At 31.5% G+C, this 27,231-nt stretch overlaps 1 protein-coding gene across 3 annotated transcripts in view; it reads left to right on the top strand.

The window, feature by feature from the left end:
• Positions 1-27,231, top strand: part of LOC129803044 (KH domain-containing, RNA-binding, signal transduction-associated protein 2) — a 183,576-nt gene that overhangs the window by 38,937 nt on the left and 117,408 nt on the right. For all 3 annotated transcript variants that reach the window (XM_055849360.1, XM_055849359.1, XM_055849361.1), the window contains exon 2: positions 23,860-24,389. In XM_055849360.1, the coding sequence (XP_055705335.1) occupies positions 24,305-24,389 (85 nt within the window). In that variant the 5' untranslated portion in view covers positions 23,860-24,304. The remainder of the gene's footprint in view (positions 1-23,859; positions 24,390-27,231) is intronic.

Below are 27,231 nucleotides of genomic sequence, written 5' to 3'. Positions count from 1 at the left end.
TGATCTATTCATAAAATAAACCATACTATTTTGAATAATTTCATGTCAAGACATTACTTTTGAATTTGGATTTTTCGAAAGGTGAATTAAGTTGTTTTCAACGAATATTTTCAGAAAGGGTTATGCCCAGCGCACAATAACTTTTGTTTGTAAATATGTTTTCAAAATTTCTTATGAGAGTGAGCGAGATAACTAAATCTAGGTTTCATTCACTCTCATAGGAAAGTCGAAAACATGTTTACAAAATAAAAGTTATTGTGCGCTGGGCATTATAGCGACTTTTATGGTCATAAATTAAAAAAAAAAATACAAAATGATATTTCTTTTTTCGTCTTTGCATCAATTTTATTATTGCAATATAAAAAAGCTTTAATTAGAATGCATAATTAATTAAAACAATTCAAAAAATCGTAACCCCAAAGAAAGGTAGAACTCTGTATGTGCTGAGGAATTAGGAAAATAGTCTAAAATAATTCTATAGGTATCTGCAGGAGTAATACTCTTTGTAACAATGAAACTAATGTTAGAGCTTCCAAATACTGTACGAATGATACAGGAATGAAAGTAGAGAAAACATTTGACTAATTGCCGCAATAGAAAGGCATATATTCATGATCTAACCTTTGATGTTTAATTTTCTTATGTAAACTCATCCTAGAGATGTGTTAATATAATTAGAGGGAATCGTCTTATTTGAGAATGTGTTTTTGGCACGGTTTCTGTTTTCTTTCACACACCAATATCATATAAATGTGATAAAAGCTCAAGTGTTGTTTGGAATAGACAAGAGATGAGTGATAAAGTATTTTAACTTTGCGGAATACTCGTGTCAAATCCCAAAATCGTTTTTTTTTTATCCTAGGTAAAATTTGTTTTTAATAATTTGGATCATGGGTGATCAAGAACCGTTTTAAAACAAATAAACGTCAAAATAAGTTTGACCAGGTAGCATTTTGACCAATTGACGTAAAAATTTTCATTTGACATTTATTCGGTTTAAAACGGTTCTTGTTGACCTTTGATTTGAATAAAGAATTTTTTATAGAGACTGGAAATAATTGAGTTGGTTCAACAGTTTGATGACCTTGTCCCATATAAAATTAATATTAAGATTAATACTTTCTGAACTGCGAGAATGGCAAAAAATATAGCAAGTGTTTTATATTGGCTCTCTCTCGAGTTTCGCTCGAAAACTGACCGAATCACAGTTGGCGCGCATGGAAAATTGCTTGAATTGCCTGTAATACGATTCAAAAAAACAATTAATACGAACAGTAGTATCTTACTCATAGCATTACTCCACTAGAGTGTACTCTTTCTAACACACGTGATTTTCCATTTGAAATTTTGCATACTATATACCTCTCTCTCCGGCTTTTCTTAATATTAATATTAGTCTTATATGTGACACCACGGTGAGCATTTTACAAGGTTTAAAAAACAAAGTTCATACTTTTTTAAGTTAACCGGTTCCTAACCGATTTATAGTATAATATAGTTCATGAATCACCTTAAATTATGCAGTAAATTGTTCAAAACCGAAAAATTTAAGTTCGGAATTAAATTAATTATAGTTTGTGATTCACTATTTTGTGAGAGCAGTTCAAATTAATGATAAACCTTATTTTTTGAAATCAGTAAAGAAATACAGTAGAGTTTCGCTACAGTCCATATTTGGTTCCAGATTTGACACTTGGGTCGCACTATAGTCCATGTCATTTTTTTAAAATTATCAACGACTTTTAGTATTGAAATTGCTCGACGGCTTCCACTTTCTTTGCGATTGTGGTACTTGTCCTCGTTCTCTTCATTATGGATCACAATTATCACAACTACTCAATAAAGTTTGCCAAAAATATTAAAATAATTATGACAACATTGCGTACCGCGTATTAAAAAACATAACCTAACTTAAAATAAGTGTTTTAAAATCAACGGTCGTTAAATTGTGGACTATAGAGCAATGGCCTATAGCGGGGTTTTACTGTATACTGCTTACTGCTCTCTCTTTATAGTTCGAGCAGTTAAAAATGAAGCATTTCCTTTCTCAGGTATTATAAAATATGGTTTTGGTGGGAAATAGGGAAACTAACAGAGTTCCTCGAAAACCTTAGATCCGATTTCTGACCGTTTTGATTATGACCAGACAGACGGACAAACATACCATCATTTTAGCTGAGTTTGATTAGTAGACATTGCTCTCTCCATAAAGATCGAGCAATAAAAGGTGGAAAGGAAAAAAACTATGAGAAGAATTTAATTTTTTCACGCAGAACTTCAAATAAAAGTCCCAAGAATCGTTTTTATTAGTGAGTATAATGGCAATTTCCGAAATTTTTATTAATCCATGGGATGTGGAATAAATCCTACAATAAATTTCTTTCGTGCTTTATGTCAGGTTAGTATATATTTTATACTATTCCTCTTCTTGTGCATTAAAATGAATGATATTCTGGCACAACAGGTCAATCACTGAAAATTTCTGCGAATGTTCAAAACATTTTGAGAACAAAAGATAAAAGAAAAATTCAATTACATGATATTTATGCATTTTATGTTGTGGAATTTCTATGCTTTGTTGTTGAAGACTTTTCTTTTGCAATTACACCAAAGCTCCCTTCCCCCATTCGTTTACTGTACTATAGTCGCGGACAGGATGGGGGCAGACAAAAAAAAGGCAAGAGAACCAGGAATTGTGTTCAGCTTTGTTAATAATTAAGTTACCCCTATATATTTTCACAACTCTATATACTACATTGCTAAGGGAATAATGTTTTGTTTTGAAATAAAAGGCACGGTCCTTAGTATTTTTCTACTTAAGAGGCTTGGCAAAGGCAACTGAAGACTTATCCGTAATTAATGAAATTACTTCAGTTACAGATGCAATCAAGTGTCTAACATAGAACTGCTTTTTAATTTCTAACTAAATTTAAATTAGAACTCAGATTTACTTTCTCGATAATCATTAATCTGTGGTCTATATCAATTTGGCAAGAAGGATAAAATCAGTTAATTTAAAGCAATTTTCATTGGTATAATGACTTAAAGTTTTGCACATTTAGCTGTTCGACATATGAGTTAAATTTCTCTCACAAATCCGAGAATCACCCAAGAAATGGCTTCAGTGCAATAAAGCTCAGTACATTTACCATATTAAGTCACTAAGCTGGCTCTAAGTTTACCCTCAATTCTATGCAGAAAGCATCTCACTTTCCTCTTCAATTCTGACATAGAGCTTTCAGGTTTAGAACGTTAAATCAATTTTAATGGTTGTTTCCTATTCACTGACGTTAATTATTTATTTTAAAGTGTAAAATTCAATTAGGTCTTTAATGTAAAACGCAAATATCTTTAGATTACCTGTGTCAAAAGGTAAATACCAAACTCCTTTAAGGAGGTTCGGATGTTCCCTTAAGGCTAAAAGCGAGCTGTTTTTCGCGATTTTTTTTTTGAAAGACAAAGAAACGGCCAGCTTCTTGAAATTTTTGGTAAATTTTTCAAAACAAAAATTACAAACTGGCAGACAAATGAGTAGTTTAGTGAATCTCGTCGTCAAAGCTGTACCTTGGCGGGAAGAACACTCGAATAAAATTGTAAAATCGTAACATTTTTTGTTTTTAAAAAAATTGCTTTTTTGGGACGAAATTTTCAATTTAACAAGTTGTAAAAGATAGAAAAATACGTTTACATCAATTATTTTAATTCAAATTGAAGAGAACTTAATTCTGAACAGAATAAGCCTTAATTAATTTAAATCGGTGCATACACTGAGAAAAAAGAGGGTGCGATTAGCATTTTTTCCTCAGAAATTTAACACTTTTTAGGTGTAAAAATATATCAACATTTTTTAATGTTAATTTTACACCTTGTTAAGGGTAAAATTAACCCTCTAACGGTGTTATCATAAATCACTCAATAGATTCCACAAAATAGTTTGAAGAATAATAAAAATAATATTCGAACAAAAATTACTTATCGGTAAATAACCGGTTCATTACCGGTTCACAACCGATTTGAACCGACTTATAAATCACTCAAAATCCTCAAAATATTTCCCAAAATACACCTCAGGAGTAATTTAATTGAATTTCGTATAAAAATTAGTTATCGGTTATGAACCGGTTCATTATCGGTTCAAAACCAATTGGAAGTTCAGTTTTATAGGAAATTCCAAGACCTTTCCAACGACCCCAAACATGACCCTATTCGCTTGATAAATGCGCTCTCTAGAGCCTTTTTAACTTTTGACCTTGAAAAAAAAAATGTAATTAGGAATGATTTAACGGTATTATCGTATAAGGGCGAAATGTCCGCCTGGGTCATCTCTAAAACATATCCAAAAATGAAAAAAATTGCATGACTCGTTTTCGAGCAATACCAAAAAAGTATGGTTTTGGGAAAAAATGAGGGGCATGTTAATGATTCTTGAGTCGCCTTATAGGGGGCCCCCCGAAGGTCTCAATTCGCTATCTCTTACCGTTTGGCCTCTAGAGATGGCGACAGCCGGACGGACAGACGGACAGACGAACAAACAAAGTGACGACATTTCTCAGAAATTGTCTGAAACGTGAAGATTTGTTGAGAAAAGTGGTCTCCGAGTTGTGGAAAAGGTGGTAATTTTGGAGGGTTGAAAAAATCGAGGGATTACAGTAGAGTCTTCTAAATTCGAACGCTCGGGAGATATTTTTGACATTTCTCACCTCCCAAATTCGAAAGGTTTTTTTTCAAATCCAACGAAATTTATGTGAGATTAAATTATACTTTAAATCAAATTCCCGTACTTTCTCATAAGTCTTAATGGTATCATACTTTCTTTTCATTTTATACGATTATAATGTATGTAAACATTCAGGAAGAAGCACATAAATATGATTTCCATTAATCCAAAATACGAATTTTTTAACATAACCCCACAACTGACATTTTGAATACAAACGTCGCGTCGTTCGAATTTGAGAGATTCAGATTTAAGAGACTCTACTGTATATATATTGCTCTCTCCGTGGAGTTCGAGCAGTAAAAATCGACAGATCGGTACAATTTGGCAAGAAATCGACAGATCGGCATAGCAAAATAGATCGGCTCGATTTTAGCGAAGAATCGGCAGATTTAAATATCAGTTTGCTCTTATGAAGTTATAGCGTTCATTTAAACTCATGTAACATGATAAATTTCTTACAGACAGATTGTGAATTTTAATGTACCGTACTGGAAACACTAATCTTACCGCGAAAATTTTGCAGAATTGACAGTCCGGCACGAGATCAAAGCAGAAAAAAAGATCGACAGATCGGCACTCGAATGAAGCATGAGTAGCTCAATTATCTACCCCTTGCTTTAAGATAACCTATTCTTAGTTGAAGATCGCAGGGAGTGAATTAGTGTGCTTTTTGTGAATTTGTGTGTATCAACAAGTGGACTGTTATTGTCAGATCGGCTCATCGGCGCCGATCAATCTATATGATTGATTTATCAGAAATCAATGTGAGTCGTAAGTGACAGACGTGTTTATGTTCTAGACACACTTGCGACTTAAGTCGAGAGACGACTTTTAGTGGAAAATGATGTAAATAAAGTTTAACCATTATGTCGAGTATAATTACGCTAAGCTGTCTCTCGGCTAATCCTCAGGTCTGTCAAGGCCCTAACCTCCTATATAACCATCTTGGATGTTATTTAATATGAATGAGAGCCATTTTGCAATGTTTTAGGGTATTTATTGATCACAATTCAATATGTTTCTGACTTCATTTAATTTTTTTGTGCTCATTTGATTTCTTGCCGAATTTTTAATGGGCAAAACCAAATTAAAATTATTTAAATATTGCATATTCTATCCAATTGTCCGTCTATTTTAGTATTAAAAGAAAAGACAAAGTTAAAATTGAGAAAATTTCACGTATAAAGAATTTAAAGAATTTTATTGGCATACAATGTATGATGTTGTATAAGATTTGCCTACAATTAATTCACACTAAAATTATTTTGGCATTACTTGAAGGAGAGATCAACAATAAATGCTGCACGTTTCTGTTGAACATAGAACATAAAAGACCCATTAAATAAGAACATTCTTTTGTTTTTCTTTTCCCAACTTTAAAAGCTTGGTCACAATTGCACTTTTGTCTCAATTTCAACCAAGTATTCACCCTCACTTTTATTTATGACCAAGTGAAAGTTTCAACTAAAACGCTGAAATTTATTGTATAAAGTAGTTTACAATTCTTTCTTTCTAATTTTCCAGCAAATTTGCAGGATAATAAATCGTGTTTTTTCTTCCTCTGCTAAAAATAATTCAAAAGAAGAAAATTTTCAAGTTGGAAACAATTCCTGATATTCATGGCAAGTTTTCTGTAGTTCAAAATAAAGGAAAAACCGCAGAGGAGTTTTTTGGGTTGATGAAAATTGGATAACTTTTCGACTGGGGTTTTTCAAAAAGCCACAAACTCTAACAATGGTGATTGAAGGGAAAGTAATATAATTTCATGAAAATGCATTTGCTGAAATTCAATTAGTTTGCCCTTTTCATCATTCACTCATTTTAGAATACACGTGAAAAAGATGAAAGGGTTGTGTTAAGAAAATAGTATTTTTATTTAAAACAATTTACAGTTGGAGAAAAAAGAAGTGAATTATTACAAGTGAATTCTAAAATGTGAAAAATTAACTTGGAACTTGTATGAATAAATAAATATTTTTCACGTTTTATAATTTACTGTTGGGAAGATTAGTTTATTAAAATATTTATCTCTAGCATTAATCATGTGGGAAATTTTCATCTTGGGGATATAGGGTCATGGCACCACTTTATTGCTATGCTTGGAATGAATGATTTTTCATTTTCCAATCGAACGTGTAAAATTTATTGCTGAATAACCTATGGGATACTTTTTTATATTATTATGCAAATGTTTCTTCTAAAGGCCCATTTAAATCTGGCCATTTGTCTTTTAGTAACTCGTTAATGAAAAGCTTTTTGTGTCCAGTTTAATATTTAAGTTGTACAAATAGAAATATCTTGAGCTAGTGTTAATTAAAATAAACAGAAATAATGGAAAGGTATAAAAAACGGAGACGTGTTTTTTTCTTTAGTTGGTATAAACATTGACACAACAGAGTTTGGTTAAAATCGCGATAGACAAAATTACGAAAAGCAAGATCCCGAAAATTAAAATCTCGAACACCAAAATCCCGAAAAGACCAAAAATCCCGAAAAGCCAAATTCTTCTAAAGCCAAAATCCCGAAAAAGCCATTATTCTGAAAGTCAAAACCCCGAAAGTACTAAATCTCGAACGTCAAAATCCTGAAAAGTCAAAAACTCGCTAAAGTCATTGTTCCGAAAGCCAAAATCTCGAAAAAGCCAATATTCCGAAAAGCCAAAATCCCGAAATCCAAAATCGCGAACGTCAAAATCTTTAAAGCACTTAAATCCCGAAATATAAAATGCCGAAAAAGCCAAAATTCCGAGCGTTAAAATCCCGAAAAAGCCAATATCCTGAAAGCCATAATCGCGAATTCTTAAAAGTGTTAGATACTCCCCCGATTATACTCGATTTTGTTAAAGGCACAGGGAAATTTTGTATGTTTTTGGATATTACTCTACACATTATCCTTAGTATAATTTCATTCCTTTTAGGATTTTGACTATTCGGGATTTTGGGTTTTCGAGATTTTGGCTTTCGTTTTGTCTCTTCGGAATTTTGGATTTTCGGGATCTTGGCGTTTGGTATTTTAGTTTTCGGGATCTCCATCTCGTCTAATTATAAAAATTATAAACGTTTTTTTTCCTAAAAATTATCATTTCTTAAATAATAATAGAACATTCATCCATAAAAAACGTTTAAAATTCATTTATTTTACTATTTGTTCACAATTTTTCAATAAAAATCTTTCAGTCTTTTTATGCTTTAAACCGATATGACCGCCTGGAGGCGGTCTTTACCTTTTCTCACCTGGCGCCCAAACGGAAAGAGATAATGAAGAATGGATGATTTTTTTGAGTTCAGTGGACCATTAATCACTCTAGACAAAATTATTTAACTACTTTTTTTGCATATTAAAGAAGATACTTTTAGAGGGTTAATTTACCTAAGACACTTTTAGGAACTTTTACCTCTGAAAGGAATTAGGGGAAAGCGCCCATACTTCATACGATCCCAGGCTTCGTCTCATATGTTGTTTTATATTCCTCAATAAATGTGACTTTGCAAGATATTTTAAAAACTGTACAGTTTCCCCTGGTTTTTAAAAAATGGGTGCGATGAGTCACATTGTTATTACATAATTATTTGGCTCGTTTTATATGACAGTTTTACGAAAAACTTTTTATCTAAAAAAATCTGAATTTGACAAGCCTAGGGTAAGTGTGCCAAATTCCGGCCAGCTTGCAATTCCGGCCACATTTTTTGTTCCTCGAATTTTCATGAATTTTTGGTTTTTACATACTCTGGAGATTATACAATGCAAAAGAATAACAAAAAATGCAGATTCCACAAACAAGATGATGTAAAAAGACATTTGAAGAATTTCTGATGGGCAAAGAACTATGAGAATGAAGGTGGCCGAAATAAGGCACCAAAGCTATGTCAACATTTTTATTTATTTTAAAATGTATTAAAAATGATTTTAGAGTAAATAAAGACGATAAACTGTCTACAATGGTCTACAAGGTGCCAAGCAATACTCCTTCAGAAGAAGTAATAAAAATATTCAATTTGTATTAATAATATTGCATTTAAAACTTGAGACCTTGACGCTTGCATGCAACTATGCCGAAATTTGGTACACTTACCCTATACAATTTCTTTGTGATATTTCTTCAATATTTCTACAATTTGCTTAAAAAGTTGCTTAAATATCTACACTGAAAAAGAATATTTCGTAAAAGTCCCACTGGGAACTTACGAAATGTTAATAAATCGTATAACCCTCAAAGAAGTTCGTAAAAATTTGTACTTTTATTACAAACATTGTTCGTAACTTGTGTGCTTAACGAGTATTTTTAGTTTCTTTACAAACATTTGTTCGTACATTTTGCTTTGTCTGACAAAATCTACGGTCAAATGACAAAATTTTACAAACAATTTTCTGTATATTTACGAACATTTACGAACAAATGTTCGTAAATGACATAAACGATAGACGATAAACTGTCTACAAGGTTCCAAGCAACACTCCTTAAAAAGAAGTAATAAAAATATTGAATTTTTATTAATAATATTGCATTTAAAACTTGAGACCTTGGCGTTTGCATGCAACTATGCAGAAATTTGGCACACTTACCCTATTTCGAAAATATTTCTAATTTAAGCTTGTTAGATGAGTTTTTATAAGATGAATATTATGCAAATTAAACCTCTCTAAAGTTCAACGAGACCTTTTCTTTCGAAAAAGAGATTTTCTTCCGAAATATCCTTCTCTCAATGATCCTCAAATAAAGAACTTGCAATTCTTAAAAAGCGCAATCGACAATATAACTTTCGAATTTATTCAAAGTAGCATAAAGTGAGTTACTGGCATTACGGGGTGCTATCACTCTATAAAGAGAATGCCCGAACAATATTTTGTACATTTTTCACACTTTGGGCGGGCAAAAGTGTGGGTGAACAAAACTTAAATTTAGAAAGGAAAGAAAAGTCGTGTTTTCTTCACACTGTTGACTTTTTCTCTTTAATTTTTTAATGAGTCGGGTTGGTATACAGAGAAATAGTGGGTGCTAAAATAAACACGACGATCTGCTCTTTTTTTTCATCTCATCTGCTTGTCTCAAAAGGTGAATAGAAAAGTCTTTGATTTTAAATCCTCTTTGTCATACAGCGCATATAGAAATGTCTTCTTAACATTCTAACATCCACCGACATCCAGACACTTGGACAAATTCACAATTGAACTGAGACAAACACGACAAATATAATTATTTAAAATTGTAGGTCTTTGGCGGTGTTCTTTAGTCTTGTACTACTCTATTATTAACCATTTAGCTTCTTTCCTTTACTCCTGAACTTTCTGCATTTAGCACACATGTCTATGGTCTATTTTCATTCTTGTAAAATGATTAACGATTTGTTGTTGATCATCGAAGATTCATGATCTATTCCTCACTATACTTTGGTCTCGTGCCTGATTATTCTGAATTTGATCAGTGTTGTGGCTAAGTCTGTGGTTTGTTAGTGAAAATGAGGGAAAATGTTAACAATTTTCCACGGTGCACAAAGTATCTCAAAATAGAGCATGTCTTTCATACATAAAGTAATAATTTTTGACAATATTGCTAATGTTCGTAGACGAAGGAAAACCAATGACTGAAAAGAAAACGAACAGATAGACACATGATGCTTTGTCAACGTCGAAATTTTCTTATTTAAAATTAAAATAATATGACAAAAACTATCAAGAAATAGAGCCAAAAGCTTGTATCCCCAAAAACTACCTATTTATTACTTTAGGGAAACCTTTACTCGAAAAAAATAAAATTAAAGGTTTTAAATGGTTTACCTTTATTAAAGAAAATCAAAATTTAAACATAAATTGGCTATTTGAATGTTATTGAATGGTTTTGAATTGCTCATTTAATCACTTTCACTGATATTTTTATGAACCTATTAAATATCATGGTGTAATTATTATAAATATTTCCTATAGGATTTACAATTTTAATTTTAAATATTTTCAGTCGAAAAATGAAGTTTAAATAGAATTTCACTAAAGTTTTTGCATTTCAGAACACAATACAGCTTTGCGTGCTTGAAAGCATTTTTTTTTATTTTATCTATGATTAGGTTTCAAAAATATGGTTTAGCTAAAAAAAATTAAGTGTGAAGAAAAAATAAAATGAGGAAGTGGGGCATCTTTGAAATGGGATACCATTGAAATTGGCATTTTTTCTCCTATTTTTAAATAGAATTGGGCTTTAATTACTTTGTGATAAGCCCTAATTCCCTTTGAAATAGTAGAGAAACGCCTAATTGCAAAGGTAACCCAACTAAAAGGTGTCCCACTTCCCCCTAGTATTTTTTCGTAATAATTGAAGCTGGGAAATATAAATTTTCTTTAGTATTTTTGGAATAGCAAATTTTGAAAAAGTCAGTATCGGTCAAAAGTCACTTGAAAATCTTTGTGCGAAAAAACCAGGTGCAAAAATGCGGTTATGAACCATCTGAGACTAAATACTGGGTCTGTCAGCAACATTTTTCAGATGTACGTAGGGGAAGGACTCATAATTTTGGACAGGGTGCTTATAAACATCAATGTTCTAAGTTTGAATTTGAAGTGCGATATTTTCAATATTAATTGATTTTTTTTGTTATTCCATTTTCAGAAGAGTTGTTTAGTAACTTGGTAAGCTGTTTATCGTCATTGGTTTTACTAAATTTAGTCTTAGTACGTTTAAAAATGACTTGATATGTAGACGTGAATTTGATTCTAATTTTGGACACCTTGGTTGTAAATTTAGACAGCTAATTCACCTCAGTAGGATGCCCATCGTTCTCCATTTCAAGAACCTATCTTATAAAATTCTCTTCCTGTTTATGAGAAGTAATCGTAGAATGTCACAAGAAGCTCAGATACTCTCCATATCATTCATTAAATTAAGTTGACTACGGTACTCCAAGTACGCGCGAATTCGCGCATTCCCTGGCCTTTCCGGAAACCTTTTAAGGATTTTCTCACTACATCTCAGTCATAGAAATGATGCTCATTTGTTTCTCCAGGCATTGAGACAACCTAGTCATTACAAAAGCTTAAACTTCACGAAATTTTGTGAGAAAAACACCTGTCCAAAATAAGATGTATCACCTTACTAGTGAATCTCTGAGAAAATATGCCCGTTTTTCACACGAAAAACGTAATTCACAAGGCAAATGTCACTATTAATACGAATCAGTAAAATATTCAATGAATATTTAATAATATCACTTAAAAATATCGAGTAAAGCAATTGCTTAAACCGAATTTTCAACAAAGTGATTTTAACTCATATCATATTCAAAATTTAACGTATTTAGTGTTAAAATCTTCCAAAAAGAACAAATATTTGGATAGAATTCATTATTCATCAAATATTGGAATAAAAATCCATAATTTTAATCAATTGATTCTTAATGTCCAATATTACCCTCAAAGTGTCCAAATTTAAAAACTGTCCAAAATTATGTGCTCTTACCCTATGCCTCATTTCATTACCATAAATTATGATGAGTCTATCCATATCCCGAAGGGATTTCCCAAAAAAATGAACAATCAACGACGCAAATTCATTCTAGCAGTATATCTGGACTGTTTCCCTTCTCTTAAATTTTTATAACTATCTATTTTAACCTAAATTATAAATTAAAAAAATATCCATTTTTTATTATTAATATTTACCATCGCTTTTTTATGCTTAAATTGACCATTGCAAACTTTAGAAATGTGCAAACTCGTCATTTGCCTCTCAAATGACGTAACTTTAAAATATAACTCTATAACTCGTCAGTTGGATCAGCAATTGTCGTAACTTCCTCATCACCTCATTGCACTTCTTCTAACAACATTAAATTACACACACTGTACACCAACTGCTGATGAGGTAATGAGGAAGTTACGACAATTGCTGATCCAACTGACGAACTATATTTTGATTAAGTTTTACAAATGTGTGTAGAAAAATTTTCGTCGATGAAAAATTATCAAATTTTGGAAATCAATTATTTTTAATATAAAATATAATGAATGATCTTTTTTAAAAAAAAAAAAAAAAACATAAATAAAATCTGTGGATTATACAAGCAATTTATTTGCAAAAAGAAAAATTTTAAAAAGTTTTTTTTTCCAAGAATTTGTCAAGAAACTTTTGACTGCAAAAACACTGTATAAGCGTAAAGTGCCCTCGCTAGACGGGTTCCTCGTCTCGTCTGGTAGATTTATTTATTCAATCTTCTTTCTTATTGTCAAAATATTTGATTTTGACCATTGAAATAGTTTGATTGAAACCTTTGATATGTAACCTTTGAATGTACTTTGCTTATAGAACTATGTACATAGGTTTTGTTGTTGCATTTTGAAAATACGATGGTCAAATATCATGTGCGACTATTTACGATTGAACTTGATCAAAACTGATTTGTTCAAACTTTGTCTAAGTCCCATTTGCTGAATTGTGTACATTATATATTGACTAATTACCTTGATGTGGGAACTTCTAAATAAATGTATAAACATTGAAATCAACGACTTTTACTAGAGCAAATGCTTTTGCTATGTGACTTTTCAGTATATTTCTGTGTACATTGTGGCAATGCTGCATTTTGCAGTTGGTAAATTTTGAGGTATACGTGAATTGAAGAATAAAAATTGCAAATAAAACTGATGAAATGCTTCTCGAACTACATGGTTCTAAAAAAAGACGAATAGTGATTTTTTTGGAACATTAAGGCAAATTGAGTAAAAAAAAAATATAATAGTCAATTTTTTCTTCCGAAATACACTCTTGTTATTCATAGAATATATTTCCTCATAAAATCAGATGGAGAATCAAGAATATTTAGAATTTTACCTACTATACAGTATTATGAACTTCAAAATGTTCTCAACTTCAGTATTTCAATAGTTGGAAAATGCCACAAATCATTGGAAAGCAGAAAAGTAATTTTCTTTCTCAGGCAACTTTAAGCAATGTGGGAAATTTTGGTTGAATTTTCATGTTGTGCTCACAGACTTGCAACAATAAACGATCCACCTTGTTTAATTTTACTATGAAATTTTCAAGATTGTACACACCACATTATGTGGCCTGCCGCTGAAAATAAATTATAATGGTAATTGTGTCTGAAATAAACGCTCAATTTCATAAAATAACAATAACATACACGTTAATTGAGATTTTACGCAATGAGGCATACAATAAACGTTTATATTTACATCTTCATTTATTGTCATTCCTATATATGTCCTCTTAGTTTGGACATAACAAAAGCATAAAATAGCAAAGTGCTGACAAGATAGAGAAAAGTCATAGAAAAATATTCAGCAACAAGTTAATTTAATCTTTTATATTTTTGTTTTTGTTAGGCAAAATGCACAAAATCCTCTTTTCTCAACTACTTGTAAGTCTTTAAATAAAGACAAACCCACACACTCAAATGCATTTCACGTGCCAAAATTTTATTTTTAAATCTAAAAGATATTGGAGCAAAAAATGCTGATATGTGTTTGAACATTTTCAAAACAATCATAAATTCAATGGAAAGAAAAGAACTTTCGCCAGAGAATTTTGCTACACCAAATAAACTGACAATAATACAGACTTCAGATAAGAGGTTTAACTTAAGAGGTTTAAGTTTAGTTAGGCGAAATAACCGAATTTAAAAATAATAATACGAAATCTTTACCATTTGTAGAATTAGAAGAAAAACGAACTCAGATTAAAAATCTTAAGACCTTTTAATTAAATCTAATCTTGACCAAATCTTTTGAGAAATAAATCATATGGAGTGGTTTGAGTTTAAAATTTGAAAAATGCAAATTATGAAATTTCTGGTAAATGATTTCAGTCGGAATTTCATTAAAAATATAGCTAAAAATTAAGGAAATTGTTTAGACTTTTTTCGAGATAGATAAAAGAAAACATACACTGAGAAAAAAAAGAGGGTGCGATTAACATTTTTTCCTCATAACATTAACATTTTTTAGGTGTAAAAATATATCAACATTTTTTAATGTTAATTTTACACCTTTTTAAGGGTAAAATGGGTAAAATTAACATGAAAAAAGGATAACTTTAACCCCTAATACACCTAAAAAGCATAATATTTACACCGATTTCGGATCAATACTGCAGGGTAAAATTAACATTTCCGGAATGTTATTTTAACTTTTTCGGATTTCTTTCAGTGTAGTTCATAGGGGAATTCTATAACGATAGGACAATGCCATATGACAAATTTTCGTGTTAAATTCGGGAGCAGAACAACATTGAAGCCTAGTCAGCATCGAATGGCCATTTCAAGGAGATCTTATGAATCTTATAAGTGACTGATATGAATCTAATTTTCGATTATATTTTTCCGAATTTAGCACTTTAAAATTTTTAAATTTGTCATATGACATTGTCATACAGTTACAGAATTCTCATACTGGAGAGGAATCAGAAATAGGAGATTAGAAAAGAAAAAAGGGGTGGCAAAGCGTCCCAGGCTTTCCGAAGTGCTCGAACTCGTGACTTAGATGCTGTCCCTCAAAAAAGCTTAGCATCTTTTACCATTTACCGGTTCCCAACCGATTTAAACCAATTTGTAAATTACTCAAAAGATTTCACAAAATATTTATAAAGTAATAAAATTTATTTTCTAATAAAAATTACATATCGGTTATGAACTGGTTTATTACCGGTTCACAACCGATTTGAACGGATTTATAAATCGCTCAAAACTAGTCTTCGGCGAGAGGCCTTTAAAAGTTGAAGCCCATTTCTTACTTTCACATACAGATGCGTATGGAAATTTTTCTGCACTCGTGACCGTTACACAATATATGTCAAAATTGATGTGTTCCATGTGTACAAAAGTTTGGTCCTTGAAAAGAGGGATAAATATACTACATTTCTGTCTAATTGCGTTCTTGTTCTGAGAAGTGTAAGCTGAGTTTAGGATCAATTTGTGAGTTAGCTTCAAAAGGCTTCGAATAAAAAAGACACTTCGCCGGGGCGTAGGCTCAACACATTGCCCAAAATAACTTAGGACTAATATAATTGAATTTCGAAAAAAATAGTTATTGATTATAAACCGGGTCATTACCGGTTCAAAACCGATTGGAACCGGCTCAGTTTTGTCGGAAATTCCAGAACCTTTCCAACGAGCTCAAACATGACCCATTCGCCTGATAAATGTATACTATCTAATATCTAGACCCTTATTCAACTGTTAACCTTGAAATAACGTTATTAGGAACGATTCAATGGTATTTTCACACATTGTTATTTGCCCGCCTGGGTAATCTCTAAAACATATCGAAAAATGGAAAAAAGAATCGCACGACGCGTTTTCCAGCAAACCAGAGCTAATCAATTGGAGAATGCGACGGAATTCAAATATTTCATAAGAATAAATATTTAACTATTTATTCGGTTATTCTGGTTTTTATAAATAAAAAGTTAGACTTACACTGACTGAATGAGAGAAATCCGAAAAAGTTAAAATAACCTTCCGGAAATGTTTATTTTACCCTGCAGTATTGATCCGAAATCGGTGTAAATATTATGCTTTTAAGGTGTATTCGGGGTTGAAGTTACTCTTTTTCATGTTAATTTTACCTTTAAAAAGGTGTAAAATTAACATTAAGAAATGTTGATATATTTTACACCTAAAAAGTGTTAAAGTTATGAAGAAAAACAGTTAATCGTACCACCTTTTTTTCTCAGTGTATACTCGTTGAAACATAATTTGCTATTCAGCTCTTTCGTTTTAATTCACACCCCATGAGGCCATTGCCGCCTTAGCGTCGATATCAACCTCCAGGACAAAACGAAAAAAGAACACCCTTCACATTTTGTCCATTTTGTGTTCCAACAATTCCCTTTTCTTGAGTAAATTTAAAAATTAAAGTTGTTATTTCAAAAACAATTTTTCTCATATTAAGCACTGAATAGTGTGTACGAAAAATGGGCAATTTTATGTGGCTATTAGTCAACAGCAATAACGATGAATTTGTGTTATTTTATTCAGTATTGGGTATTGTTTTTTTATGAATGCACATTTCAAATATGAATCTATATGGAAAATATTCAAGTTTTTTTTTATTATACATAATCACAGAATAAAATACTTTTCTTGTCGTTTGCGAGCACGTTGTTTCGCATAGCGTTGTTTTTTGAGACTTGCTGTTTTCAGATTTATTAACTTGTTACTATAAAATGTATATGCACATGTTAATAAATATTTAATTCTATAACATTTTTACATAAATCCTTTCGCGTTCTCTAATAGGAAAAAGCTTTGAATGCTTTTCTTTCTATAGATAGTGAGATAGCGCGGCGAGACTGAAATAATTTTTAAAATTAAATATTTAGGAAGCTAAAGTGGATCGTGTTTTATTTATCATATTATATGAAATTAAATTAATTTTCTGCTTTTACTCTCAATTATAAAAAAAAGTTTGTAAATGTGATTTTTTTCCACCTGAAAATTGGCTGTAGGGGAAGGCAGTCAGACTTTTCATGCACTCTGGTTTTGAACACTTTATATTTTTTTCCCTATTCCTTTAATGAATCTGACCTATCTATGGCAATATTATATTTTAGAAGCTGTTTTAAGTCACGAATTTATTGAAAAAAAATAGATCGATTAATTAAAGGAATAGAGGACACCGGGGCAGAATTAGTCAGGGGTGACAGTGGAGTGTCATATTTTCCCTTTAACATTAAACCTACCAAGACCCGGTCAAATTCACCGGTTTAAAATTAACACATATTTCAACGGTACAAAGTCGCTATAAAACTTTATGAATTTCTTAAAACATGCATGTAATATATTTTTCAGTGTTTAAATTTTAATTTTTGCTACTTTCCAAGACAAATTTGTTGAGTATCCTATCCTACCATCTACCATAGTTTGTCATTTGACCGAAAAACGACCACAAACGCTCTATAGGTTTAGTGTTAATATTATTATTATTATTATGTTAAAGTGGTATGGAAAACAGGTCCGGGCACTGCGATTGGTCAGTCTATTGTACCCAACCTCCTTGTTTGTTAGAGCTCTATTTTGGCCTCCTTAATAAAGGATAATAAAGCCCCATGTTTGGACGTTTCGATGACGGAGGCAGGGCAAACAAAGACGCCCAGGGATATATTCCGCTGTATCCCATCCTCTAGTCTAGTCATTCATCCTCCCTAGTCTAGATATTATCGACAAATCTCTTCTGTCCTTATGCCAATTCTTTTTAAGTGGGAGCCAAGAGCGTAGTGTCCCGTGAACAGGTCAACTAGCATTCTTAGCGGTGTATTGTTGAGAATTTGAGTTTGTTTTCTTCATTTGCCGTCTGGGTCCAGGATTAGTTTAGAATGCCGGAGACCAGGCAGTTTAGCCCAGTGCATTAAGGGTAAAATTAACATGAAAAAGGGTAATTTTAACCCCTAATACACCCGAAAAGGGTAATATTATTAACATATTATTATGTTATTTTAACTTTTTCGGATTTCTCTCACTCAGTGGCAGTGTTGGAAAGAATATTTATCAAATTACTATTTAATCAAAATAATTAACTCCCTCCATACAATAAAATATTTATCGTAATGGTTCAAACATATTTTTGACAAATTAAGGTGGGATTATTTATTCAATCAACTAGATTTGTTACAATGGTCTAACGAGACTAACATTATAAGGTCTATTTAATATTAAGACTAATATTATAAGGTCTAAAAAATGGTTAAATAATTTCACGGGCTGAGTTGAGGAATCACCCGACTTGAAGGCACATTACCTTATAGGTAAAGATTTTTTTTTTCGTTGACTAACTCTGCCCCGGTCTCCCTTATGGGAAAATTTGAAAGTGTTTGCAGCCAGAATCTGTGCGAAGTCTAAATGCCTTCCTCTACTTTATTTTACTTTTCAGTCTACTTCGTTCCACTTTTCTCCATACAGAGTACTAAATTTATTAATTTTTCCGCGTTGACTAACCAAACACTGAGAGAAATCTGAAAAAGTTAAAATAACCTTCCGGAAATATTTATTTTACCCTGCAGTATTGATCCGAAATCGGTGTTAATATTATGCATTTTAGGTATATTATGGGTTAAAGTTACCCTTTTTCATGTTAATTTTACACTTAAAATGGTGTAAAAATAACATTAAGAAATGTTTATATATTTTTACACCTAAAAAGTGTTAAAGTTAGAAGGAAAAAAGTTAATCGCACCCCCTTTTTTCTCAGTGAATAGAATAAGAAACAAAAAGAGTTTTTACGAGTTAGAGTTCTTAAACAACTTATCTATAAAAAAAAAGTGATATTAAATTATAGAGGAATGTGCAGTACCTTCGAGCGACTCAAGCTAAATGTTCCTATTATGTTATTATTATTCCAATTATTTTCCTAAAGAGTTTTAGGTAGAGGAAAGTATACTCTTCCTTCGAACGTTCATGCCTTCGAATAAGGCGAATTTTCTTTTAGTTTTCCTATGAGACTTACATATTTCTATTAAATATTAGTTGGATTATCATCAATTGTTGATAATTCCGTGATAATTTAGTGTAAATCTCTTACGAAAAACAAAATAAATTCATATTACTCGAAGGCACGAACGTTCGAAGGGAGAGGACTTTCCCCTATGGTTCTTTTCAGGAGATTTGAGGCATAGGACTAGTTATTAAAACAATATTACCATTAGTCAGATTCATTAAAAAAATATGTGACAAAAATCGAGTCACTTGTATCGTCCCAAAGTACCGTACTTTCCCCTACAATTTTCATAGCATACCGATTCAAGATCTTATTTTTACTAAATTCAACACCAATAGCGAGAATTGAACTTTTACTTTAAGGAATTAAATTGACAAAAAAAATTATAGTGAGGAGAGAGGATTTTATCAAAATCCAACTTTCTTTGATATAATCCATGCGACAAAAGAGTTATCAAAGCTGAATGTCAAAATTTGCGTAGTTTTTTTTTGTTGAAGAAAATACCTATGTTATGACATATGAAAATCCATTGGCTTTTCGCCTAAAATATGATAAAGTATTGTGAATTTTATGGTAGAAATTTAGATTTGTATATATGGAAATTGAGGATGAAAAAGGAGTCGATCTATCAGTAAATCATTGTGTAGCTGACAGGACAAAATTTTCTGGGGCTATTTCTAGTTGGAAGAACAGAACTCTCCAATAGAAGGATGGTATGAAAAGCTTTAGTATATCATAGTCCCAATTTCAATATAGTGATCTTTTTTTTTCTCTTTCCTTGGCACATATTTATTCAATTGTGGGTACATAGTGAAGGCAAAAAAGGAGGTAAAATGTGGGATATTTTCACTTAAACGCCCACATTACAGCGTGCGTGGTCTGGAGATGAAATTATGTATGAATAAATGCCAGTATTACGATTTTCCCAACCGCAATAGCATTCCTTTACTATGTCTTTCTTTATTCGAAGGTGTCTGCAAACATTTTTATGTGTGCAATCGGAAAAGCAAAAAGACATTTTCAATTGATTTTCTCTCTTTTTTTCTTCTCATACAATAACCATTCGTAAATATCACAGTAATATTTTTATGATGGTACAAAAGTGTGTGGTCTGGCGGGAAAAGATGTGAGAAATTGGATGATTTTTATATATTGGAAAAGGGCTTTATTTGGCTAAATAAAAAAAAGGAATTGTAAAAGAAACCTTCTTATTTATATTTTTTTACTGCACAACCCATAAGTTATTGATCCTAAAGATTGTTAGAAAATATATTGATATTTCTGGCATTTAGGGTTGTTAAATAACCAAGGGGCACAAAGAGTCCAATTTCACCTTCAATTTTCAAATCAAGATGCTGAGAGTGAAGAGAACATAGAATAAATACAGTAAATATATTATATAAGAAAAAAAATTTAAGTGGAATTTGATTTTATAGAAAACACATTCTTGTAGAATCTCATTTCCTCCCTATTTTGCTACTTTTCATGCTACCACCCAATGTAGTTTCGTTAGGATTTCAAATATGTTATATATTAATGTTACCAGGGTGGAGAAATAGCCTTTTAGAGCCAAAATTTGTAGTCAATCGAGTGAAAAAGTCGATAAATTTTGGGGACTAGTGAATACCATTGTTCCCTTTTGATAATTTGACTCCCTAAATTTTTTATGCTGACTTTTTTTTCCTGATGTATAAAATCAAGTTATGTGTTGAACTGCGAAATAGAACATTTTAGTGCTTTTTTACTTTAGAAAAAAAAATAACCCGACCCTTCTCATATTGGCCAGGATTTATTTTTCAGGGCATCGAATCTGAAAAACTATGTTACCAAAATTTAATAACCCATGTATGCGATATATTGGAAAACTCGGGAATTTTAATTATTTAAACAATAGAATACTATTTGGTGTAATTTCAAAAATATGCTCCATCACAAATTCAATATTAGTTTATAATTAAAATCATGAGGGAAAGTACTAAAGATTTTTAAAATTATGAATAGAATTGGATTGCAAAATTGCTTAAATTAATTACAGTGCGACTCCAGTAGGGGAAACTGGGGAAAAACTTGTCAAAACGCGTTAATTCTTTCACGAGCTCTGAGAAAATTTAAACGTTTTATAATGAGCATATTCTTATAAGAAATTTATTGCTCTACAACATTGCAGAAGTCTATTTTCCTCTATCTTGAAAGCAATGTGATTTTCGAATCATTTTCTAAAAGTCGATTTTGTGGAGATTCTCAAAATTTCTGGGGCAAATTTGGTCAGTCTTCGGATAATTTGTGACGTTTTACTCTCGCAAAAGTTAAAAATATCAAATAGATATATTTTTATAGGAAATTTATTCCTCTACAACTTTGTCGCAGATAATTTTTCTTAACGAGAAATGTGCTTAAAGGCCTCTACACATTGGGAGCAATTTTTGTCATAAATTGCTTTGTTGACGAAAATTGCATGCAATGCTGCAGGTGGAAACGTCAAAATTCTGTCAAAAATGCAATTTTTGACGAAAATTGCTCCCAATAATTTGATATTTGATATTTTCTGTAAGCCAAATATTCGAAAAATAGGTCTCAAAATTTCATTATTTTTTATTTTACATAATCCTTCCTCGAATCCCTTGAAACTTTGTAAGTTTAAGAAGGTTCATTAAGGCTATCTATAATAAAAATTTCAAGCCTCAGTCTGCTTTATTTTAGAAAATAGTGAAAATTGAAATTTTCGTTTTGACAAATTTTGCCCCAGTCTCCCCTACAATATTTGTTTGCTAATTCAGACTTCCTTAAAAATATGATAAAATTAATCGCCAAATGCGAAATATTTTAAAGAATTTTAATAAATGAAAACAAGGACAAGCTTTTCAAGAATAGGCAATATCTAGACTATAGATGGTCTAGTCTAGATGCATATAATTCAATATTGAAAATACGAAATGCACTTACTTAATGGCAGTCTCACTGTTAATACACAAATGTGATATAGTACTCATTGTTGGTCTAGATTAGATTAGATTAGAGTGGAGGTAGTACCTTACAGAACCATTGTACCTAGGCCTTGGTTGGGGTCCATTATCCATACCCTATAGAATATCTCTTTCATAAGGGTCAGATGAATCGAGCCAGCCCATTTTCCGGGATGTGCCATTAAACAGAGCGGCTTTATCCTTGTTAAATCTTCATCACAGAGCATCGGTTTACCCAGCACCACTCGTCTGATGTTGCACAAGTTGGGCTAGTCGAATACAAAGTGATTCATTGGGCTCAAACAGAAGTAGATTTTGATTCTCCAATAGTGTCTTGGATAAAAGTTAAATGGAACTCTATTTGCACAAAAAGTCGTTGAAGTTCGAAGAATTCAAATTCAATTTCGAATTTCCATCCTAAATTTTCGAACAAGGTGGGGAAAAATAATAAAATATCACAATAAAAAGCTGGAAAAAGAGTTACTCAGTGATTATGGAGTGACTAAATACTGGGGCAAGAAAAGTAAACGTCGTTGTTCTGTTTTTTTTTCTTCGCGACAATGTGAAGACCGTCACATTTTGACACTTGAGAACTTCGAAATTCGAACAGGATGTACATAACTTCAGCCACTTTGAAAAAGTATTACCCGTCAAATAATTTCGTCAGATATCTTTAAGATTTCTGCAGAAAATATCTACACCTCTGCCGAAAATCTGCCGAGAAATCTGTAGATATTCCTACGAATTTTATTTGGGCTTGGGACAGAATTCGTCAGAAATTTTGTCCAGATTTTCTGACGAATCCTGGTGCATACTCTGACGAATTTCTGTAGATATTTTGCCGATTTTCTGTGGATTTCTATCTACATTCCAGACTTTCCAGACAGCTGTGTCTGAAAAGATGGAATATTTTTCACTGAAGTTTGCAAAATTCAATAGTTATTCTTGGTAATATCACAGTGTTTATATAAAATGAAGAATTCTGCAACGCCGTGTTATAAGTAGAGAATAGTGAAGTGAAAACTTTAAGCAGAGTGTCGACCAAAATTTCGTGTTTTTGTACCATTCCATGGGCGACTTTTAGGAAATTAGTATTTTTGCTCGCATTTTTTTACTTATCTAAAATGTGTACTCGGTAATGCTTGTTAAGCAGAGTATACCATTTTCTTTATAACCTCTACAGTTTCTTCATAAATCAACAATATTTTTGTGAAGTAATGGAGGCTGTGCAGATTTTCTAGGGAGAAATTCTGCCGAGAATCTGCAGATTTTCGGCAGAATTTTCTGCTTGAATACTTTTCTGCCAATTTTCATGAATTTAATTTTCGTTCCTTGAAGAACTTAGACCACTTCAAGGGTATTTGGGGCATTTGGGGTATCTTCTCTTTTATTATATTTTTCTGTTTTTGTGGTATGATGTAAGAGAAGGCAAGAAAATGACTAATACTAGGGGGAATTCTTCCAGGAATAATTTGATACTTCTTTGGAACTTCCATACAATTCATATGAAACACCTTCATTATCTGTATACATAACTTTTGTGCCCATATTTGTCCCTTGACTAAACATCATTTTCCTAGACGGAATAATTCAAAAAAAAATTCCATCTATATTATAAATATTATAATCATAACGCATTGTATTAAAATTGGAAGATTACCTATTGCTTTTCTTCTATAGCATAAATTAAATCAGTAAATAAAATCAATTAATTATGTTCGTCTATATTTCCTCTTTCAGGTGCTGAAATATGGAAATTGCTGAATGGAAAAACCAAGAGGAAATCCGTTATTCAAGCCTCTGGAGATTTTTCCAATAAAGTAACTTAATCTGAAGGATATTTGTAATGAGAAAAACTTTCTTCGTTGCTCGATATTTAAAAAAAATATCGAATAATTAAATGGTATTTCCAAATTCTCAGTCGTTGAAGGAAATATCCTTGTGCAATATACAAAGAGAAACAATTTAAAAAGGAAAAAAAAATCTCATAAAAAATCGCAAGAAATTGATATCGATAAAAAAGTATCCTGTTTTATTTTTTCGTGACAAAATTTGGAACAAGTGAAAAGGAGCAGTTGAAAAGTGCTGAATTTTCACATATTATTGAAATATTTTTGTGCCCGAGGTGTTTCAGTGAACAATTGGTTGAAAATCACAATTTTAGATAAAAAAGTTTACAGTGGAAATGGAACTTTACTCCGGTACAATGGAAGGAATAACACAGATGGAACGTCAGGAAGATCGATCATCGAGAAATAGTAGTTCAAGTGGTAAGTTTAATCCCTCTTCAAAGACTTATTCTATATAAAATTGTTTGCTAATGTGGCTAAATGTAAATTATTTGTATTAGATTCATTTTGTGTATAATCTCAAAGTAGATGTATCTTTGAAGTTTCAATCTACAAATTGCTACTTTTACCATTCATACAAGGGGTATAACATTTCTATTCCCATGTCAAATTTTTTGAAGTAATTAAAATGGAAAGTTTAAAGCACTAAAAAGTAGCATAATCTTCGAGTATTGTCTCATATTCCGTCAATATTGTGTTTTGTTATAACAAAGAACAATTTCTGAAATGAGTTTTTCCGATGACCATATTTCTTGCATATATTTGCAAATGTTTAGTTTATTTCAAATGGTTTATTTGCATACTTGGTGGAGAAATGCATAGAAGTGCCGTAAAAACATTCCTAAAATTGGATCATAAAATAAACACAAAACTCCATATCTTGGTTCAGTTTTACACAATCCTCTTAGATATATCGTGTATTTAAGTGGAGAATAACTCAATTTAACACTTTAACCCTTTGAGGACCAGTTGTTGACCGGTAATCCAAAAAATATTATTCTTACTCACCATAAACTCTAGAAAGTTTCGACTTTTTTTCTTAATTAATCTCATCCCTCAAAAATAGCTTATGCCTTCTATAAGACTTGCAGTCTGCTCCCTACTCAAGCAATTACCCAAAGTCCCTTAGAATTAAAATAACCTAATATATACAATAATTGAAATAATTATATATGAAGAACTTAATAAAATCAATAAATAAGTGATAAAAGACAGATTGAGAGAATTTTAAATAATTTTCAGAGGCTTAAATTTTGATACAAGTTTCAATATCAGTTCAACCTTGTCAAAAATTCCAAGACCTTTCCAAGAAACCCTAATATGACCCCATTCAATTGAGAAGTGCGCTGTCTAAAGCGTTTTTAATCTTTGATTCTGAAAAACCTTTTATAGAAAAATAATTCAAAGGTTGGACAAAATGTCCACCTAAATAACCTCTCAAACATATCAAAAAAATAAATAAATCTCTCGACGAGTTTTCGAACTCAAGGAACATATTTTTGGAAAGGAAGAAGAGAGATCATGCAAACGATCCTCACGATACAAATAACAGGATCACACTCTTAGAAAAAATTAGTTCGTACAAGCTCATATGCAGTTATTAGAACTATAAAATATAGTAAATATAGACCCAACTATATATTTAGTTTGGGTAACTAAATGAAATAGTTGACCACAGTTAGTTAAAGTATCCTTTTCATTTAGTTATCACAACTAAATCAAAATAGTAATGGGTACTATAACATATTAGTTCCAATTACTAAATAAATGGGTTTGATACCCATCTTATTGGCTGTAATAACTATATCATATTAGTTGTGGTTACTATATAGCATTCATTGTGATGCATATTTCTTATTAGTTGCTTAAAATTCGAAAGAGCTTCAACGCATTACTAAAATAAAAACCACTCTTTACTATTGGAAAAGTAGTCATAACTTCATGAAAATATAGGCCCATCTATTTACATTGGTTGTGAGAACTAAAAGGAATTAGTGACCGATATTAGTTGGGATAATGATTTCATTTAATTAACACAAGCAAATATAATTGTATGAAAGCATTAAGAAATAATTGCCGCAACTTATCCACGTAAATATTGTCTTAAATTCTCACTACTAATAAATTTATTATGAGTATAATGTTTTAAGAATATAAGAACTATTTTAAATAGATTTAATAATAATCGCCCGAACAACTAATTTTCATTAGTAATCACGTCTAAACTTTTCTAAGAGTGCACCAGAAAAATGAAAAGTTGCCTTAGTTTTTCATTTAGATGAGAGACATTTGTTGTGAGTAATAATTTTACGTTAAAATTCTAGAAGGAAATGGGGCACCTTTGAATTGGGGCAACTTTGAAATTGGGCTTTTTAAGCTATTATTAAATGAAACTGGGCATGAAATTACACCATGGAAAGGCTCAATTTCAATTAAAAATAGGAGAAAGAAACCAATTTCTAAGCTACCCGAATTTAAAGGTGCCCCACTTCCCCTTATCATGATGAATATGGATTCAGAGTTTCAAATTTGATCCATCATTTGAAGAAGAATCAAATATGATCCTTTTAAATCAATATGATTCTATTATTTTTACCAGTGAGTGCTTGATCAATTTATGGGCGTTTCAAGAAAGTCTCAAGTCTCTATCTCTGACCCTTTGATCTCCGGCGACATAACAGCGTACCGTGAGATTTCCGATAATAGTATATGACCCTTATGGAAACGAGTTGAAATATACAGTGGCGGCCAAAATAATAGAATCACTTTGCAAAGCTTATATTTTTTTAACTTCTGAATTTTTTCTCAACTTGTTGATATAATTCTGCAGTAGAAATCTTCAAATTATTAGAATCGTAGAATGAGGGTTGTTTTGGCCGTTAGAGGTCTCTATGTTATACAGAATACGTCAAAAGTGAAATTCAGTTGGGCCAAAAAAAAAATAGAAAAGTGTCATTTATGGTTTTTAAATATAGCTTTATTTAAACTTATTCGATTTATAGAAAACATTCTTTAATTTAAATGAAAGTGTTCCTATAGTGTTGTTGAAACTAAATTTCACAACTGATCTATTCTGTGAAAAATAGAGACCTCTAGCGGCCAAAACAATACTTATTTGACGTAAGGTAATTATTTGAACGCTTCTAATATCAAAATTACTTCAACGACTTGGAATAAACAAAAATGCTAAAGGTAAAATAGTGGTCTTTGTGGAGTTGATTCTATTATTTTGGCCGCAACTGTATTACTCAAAATCGGTGAA

Source organism: Phlebotomus papatasi, chromosome 2, assembly GCF_024763615.1.
Source record: "Phlebotomus papatasi isolate M1 chromosome 2, Ppap_2.1, whole genome shotgun sequence".
Taxonomy (NCBI): Eukaryota; Metazoa; Arthropoda; class Insecta; order Diptera; family Psychodidae; genus Phlebotomus; species Phlebotomus papatasi.
This window is presented reverse-complemented; position numbering and strand designations above follow the sequence as displayed.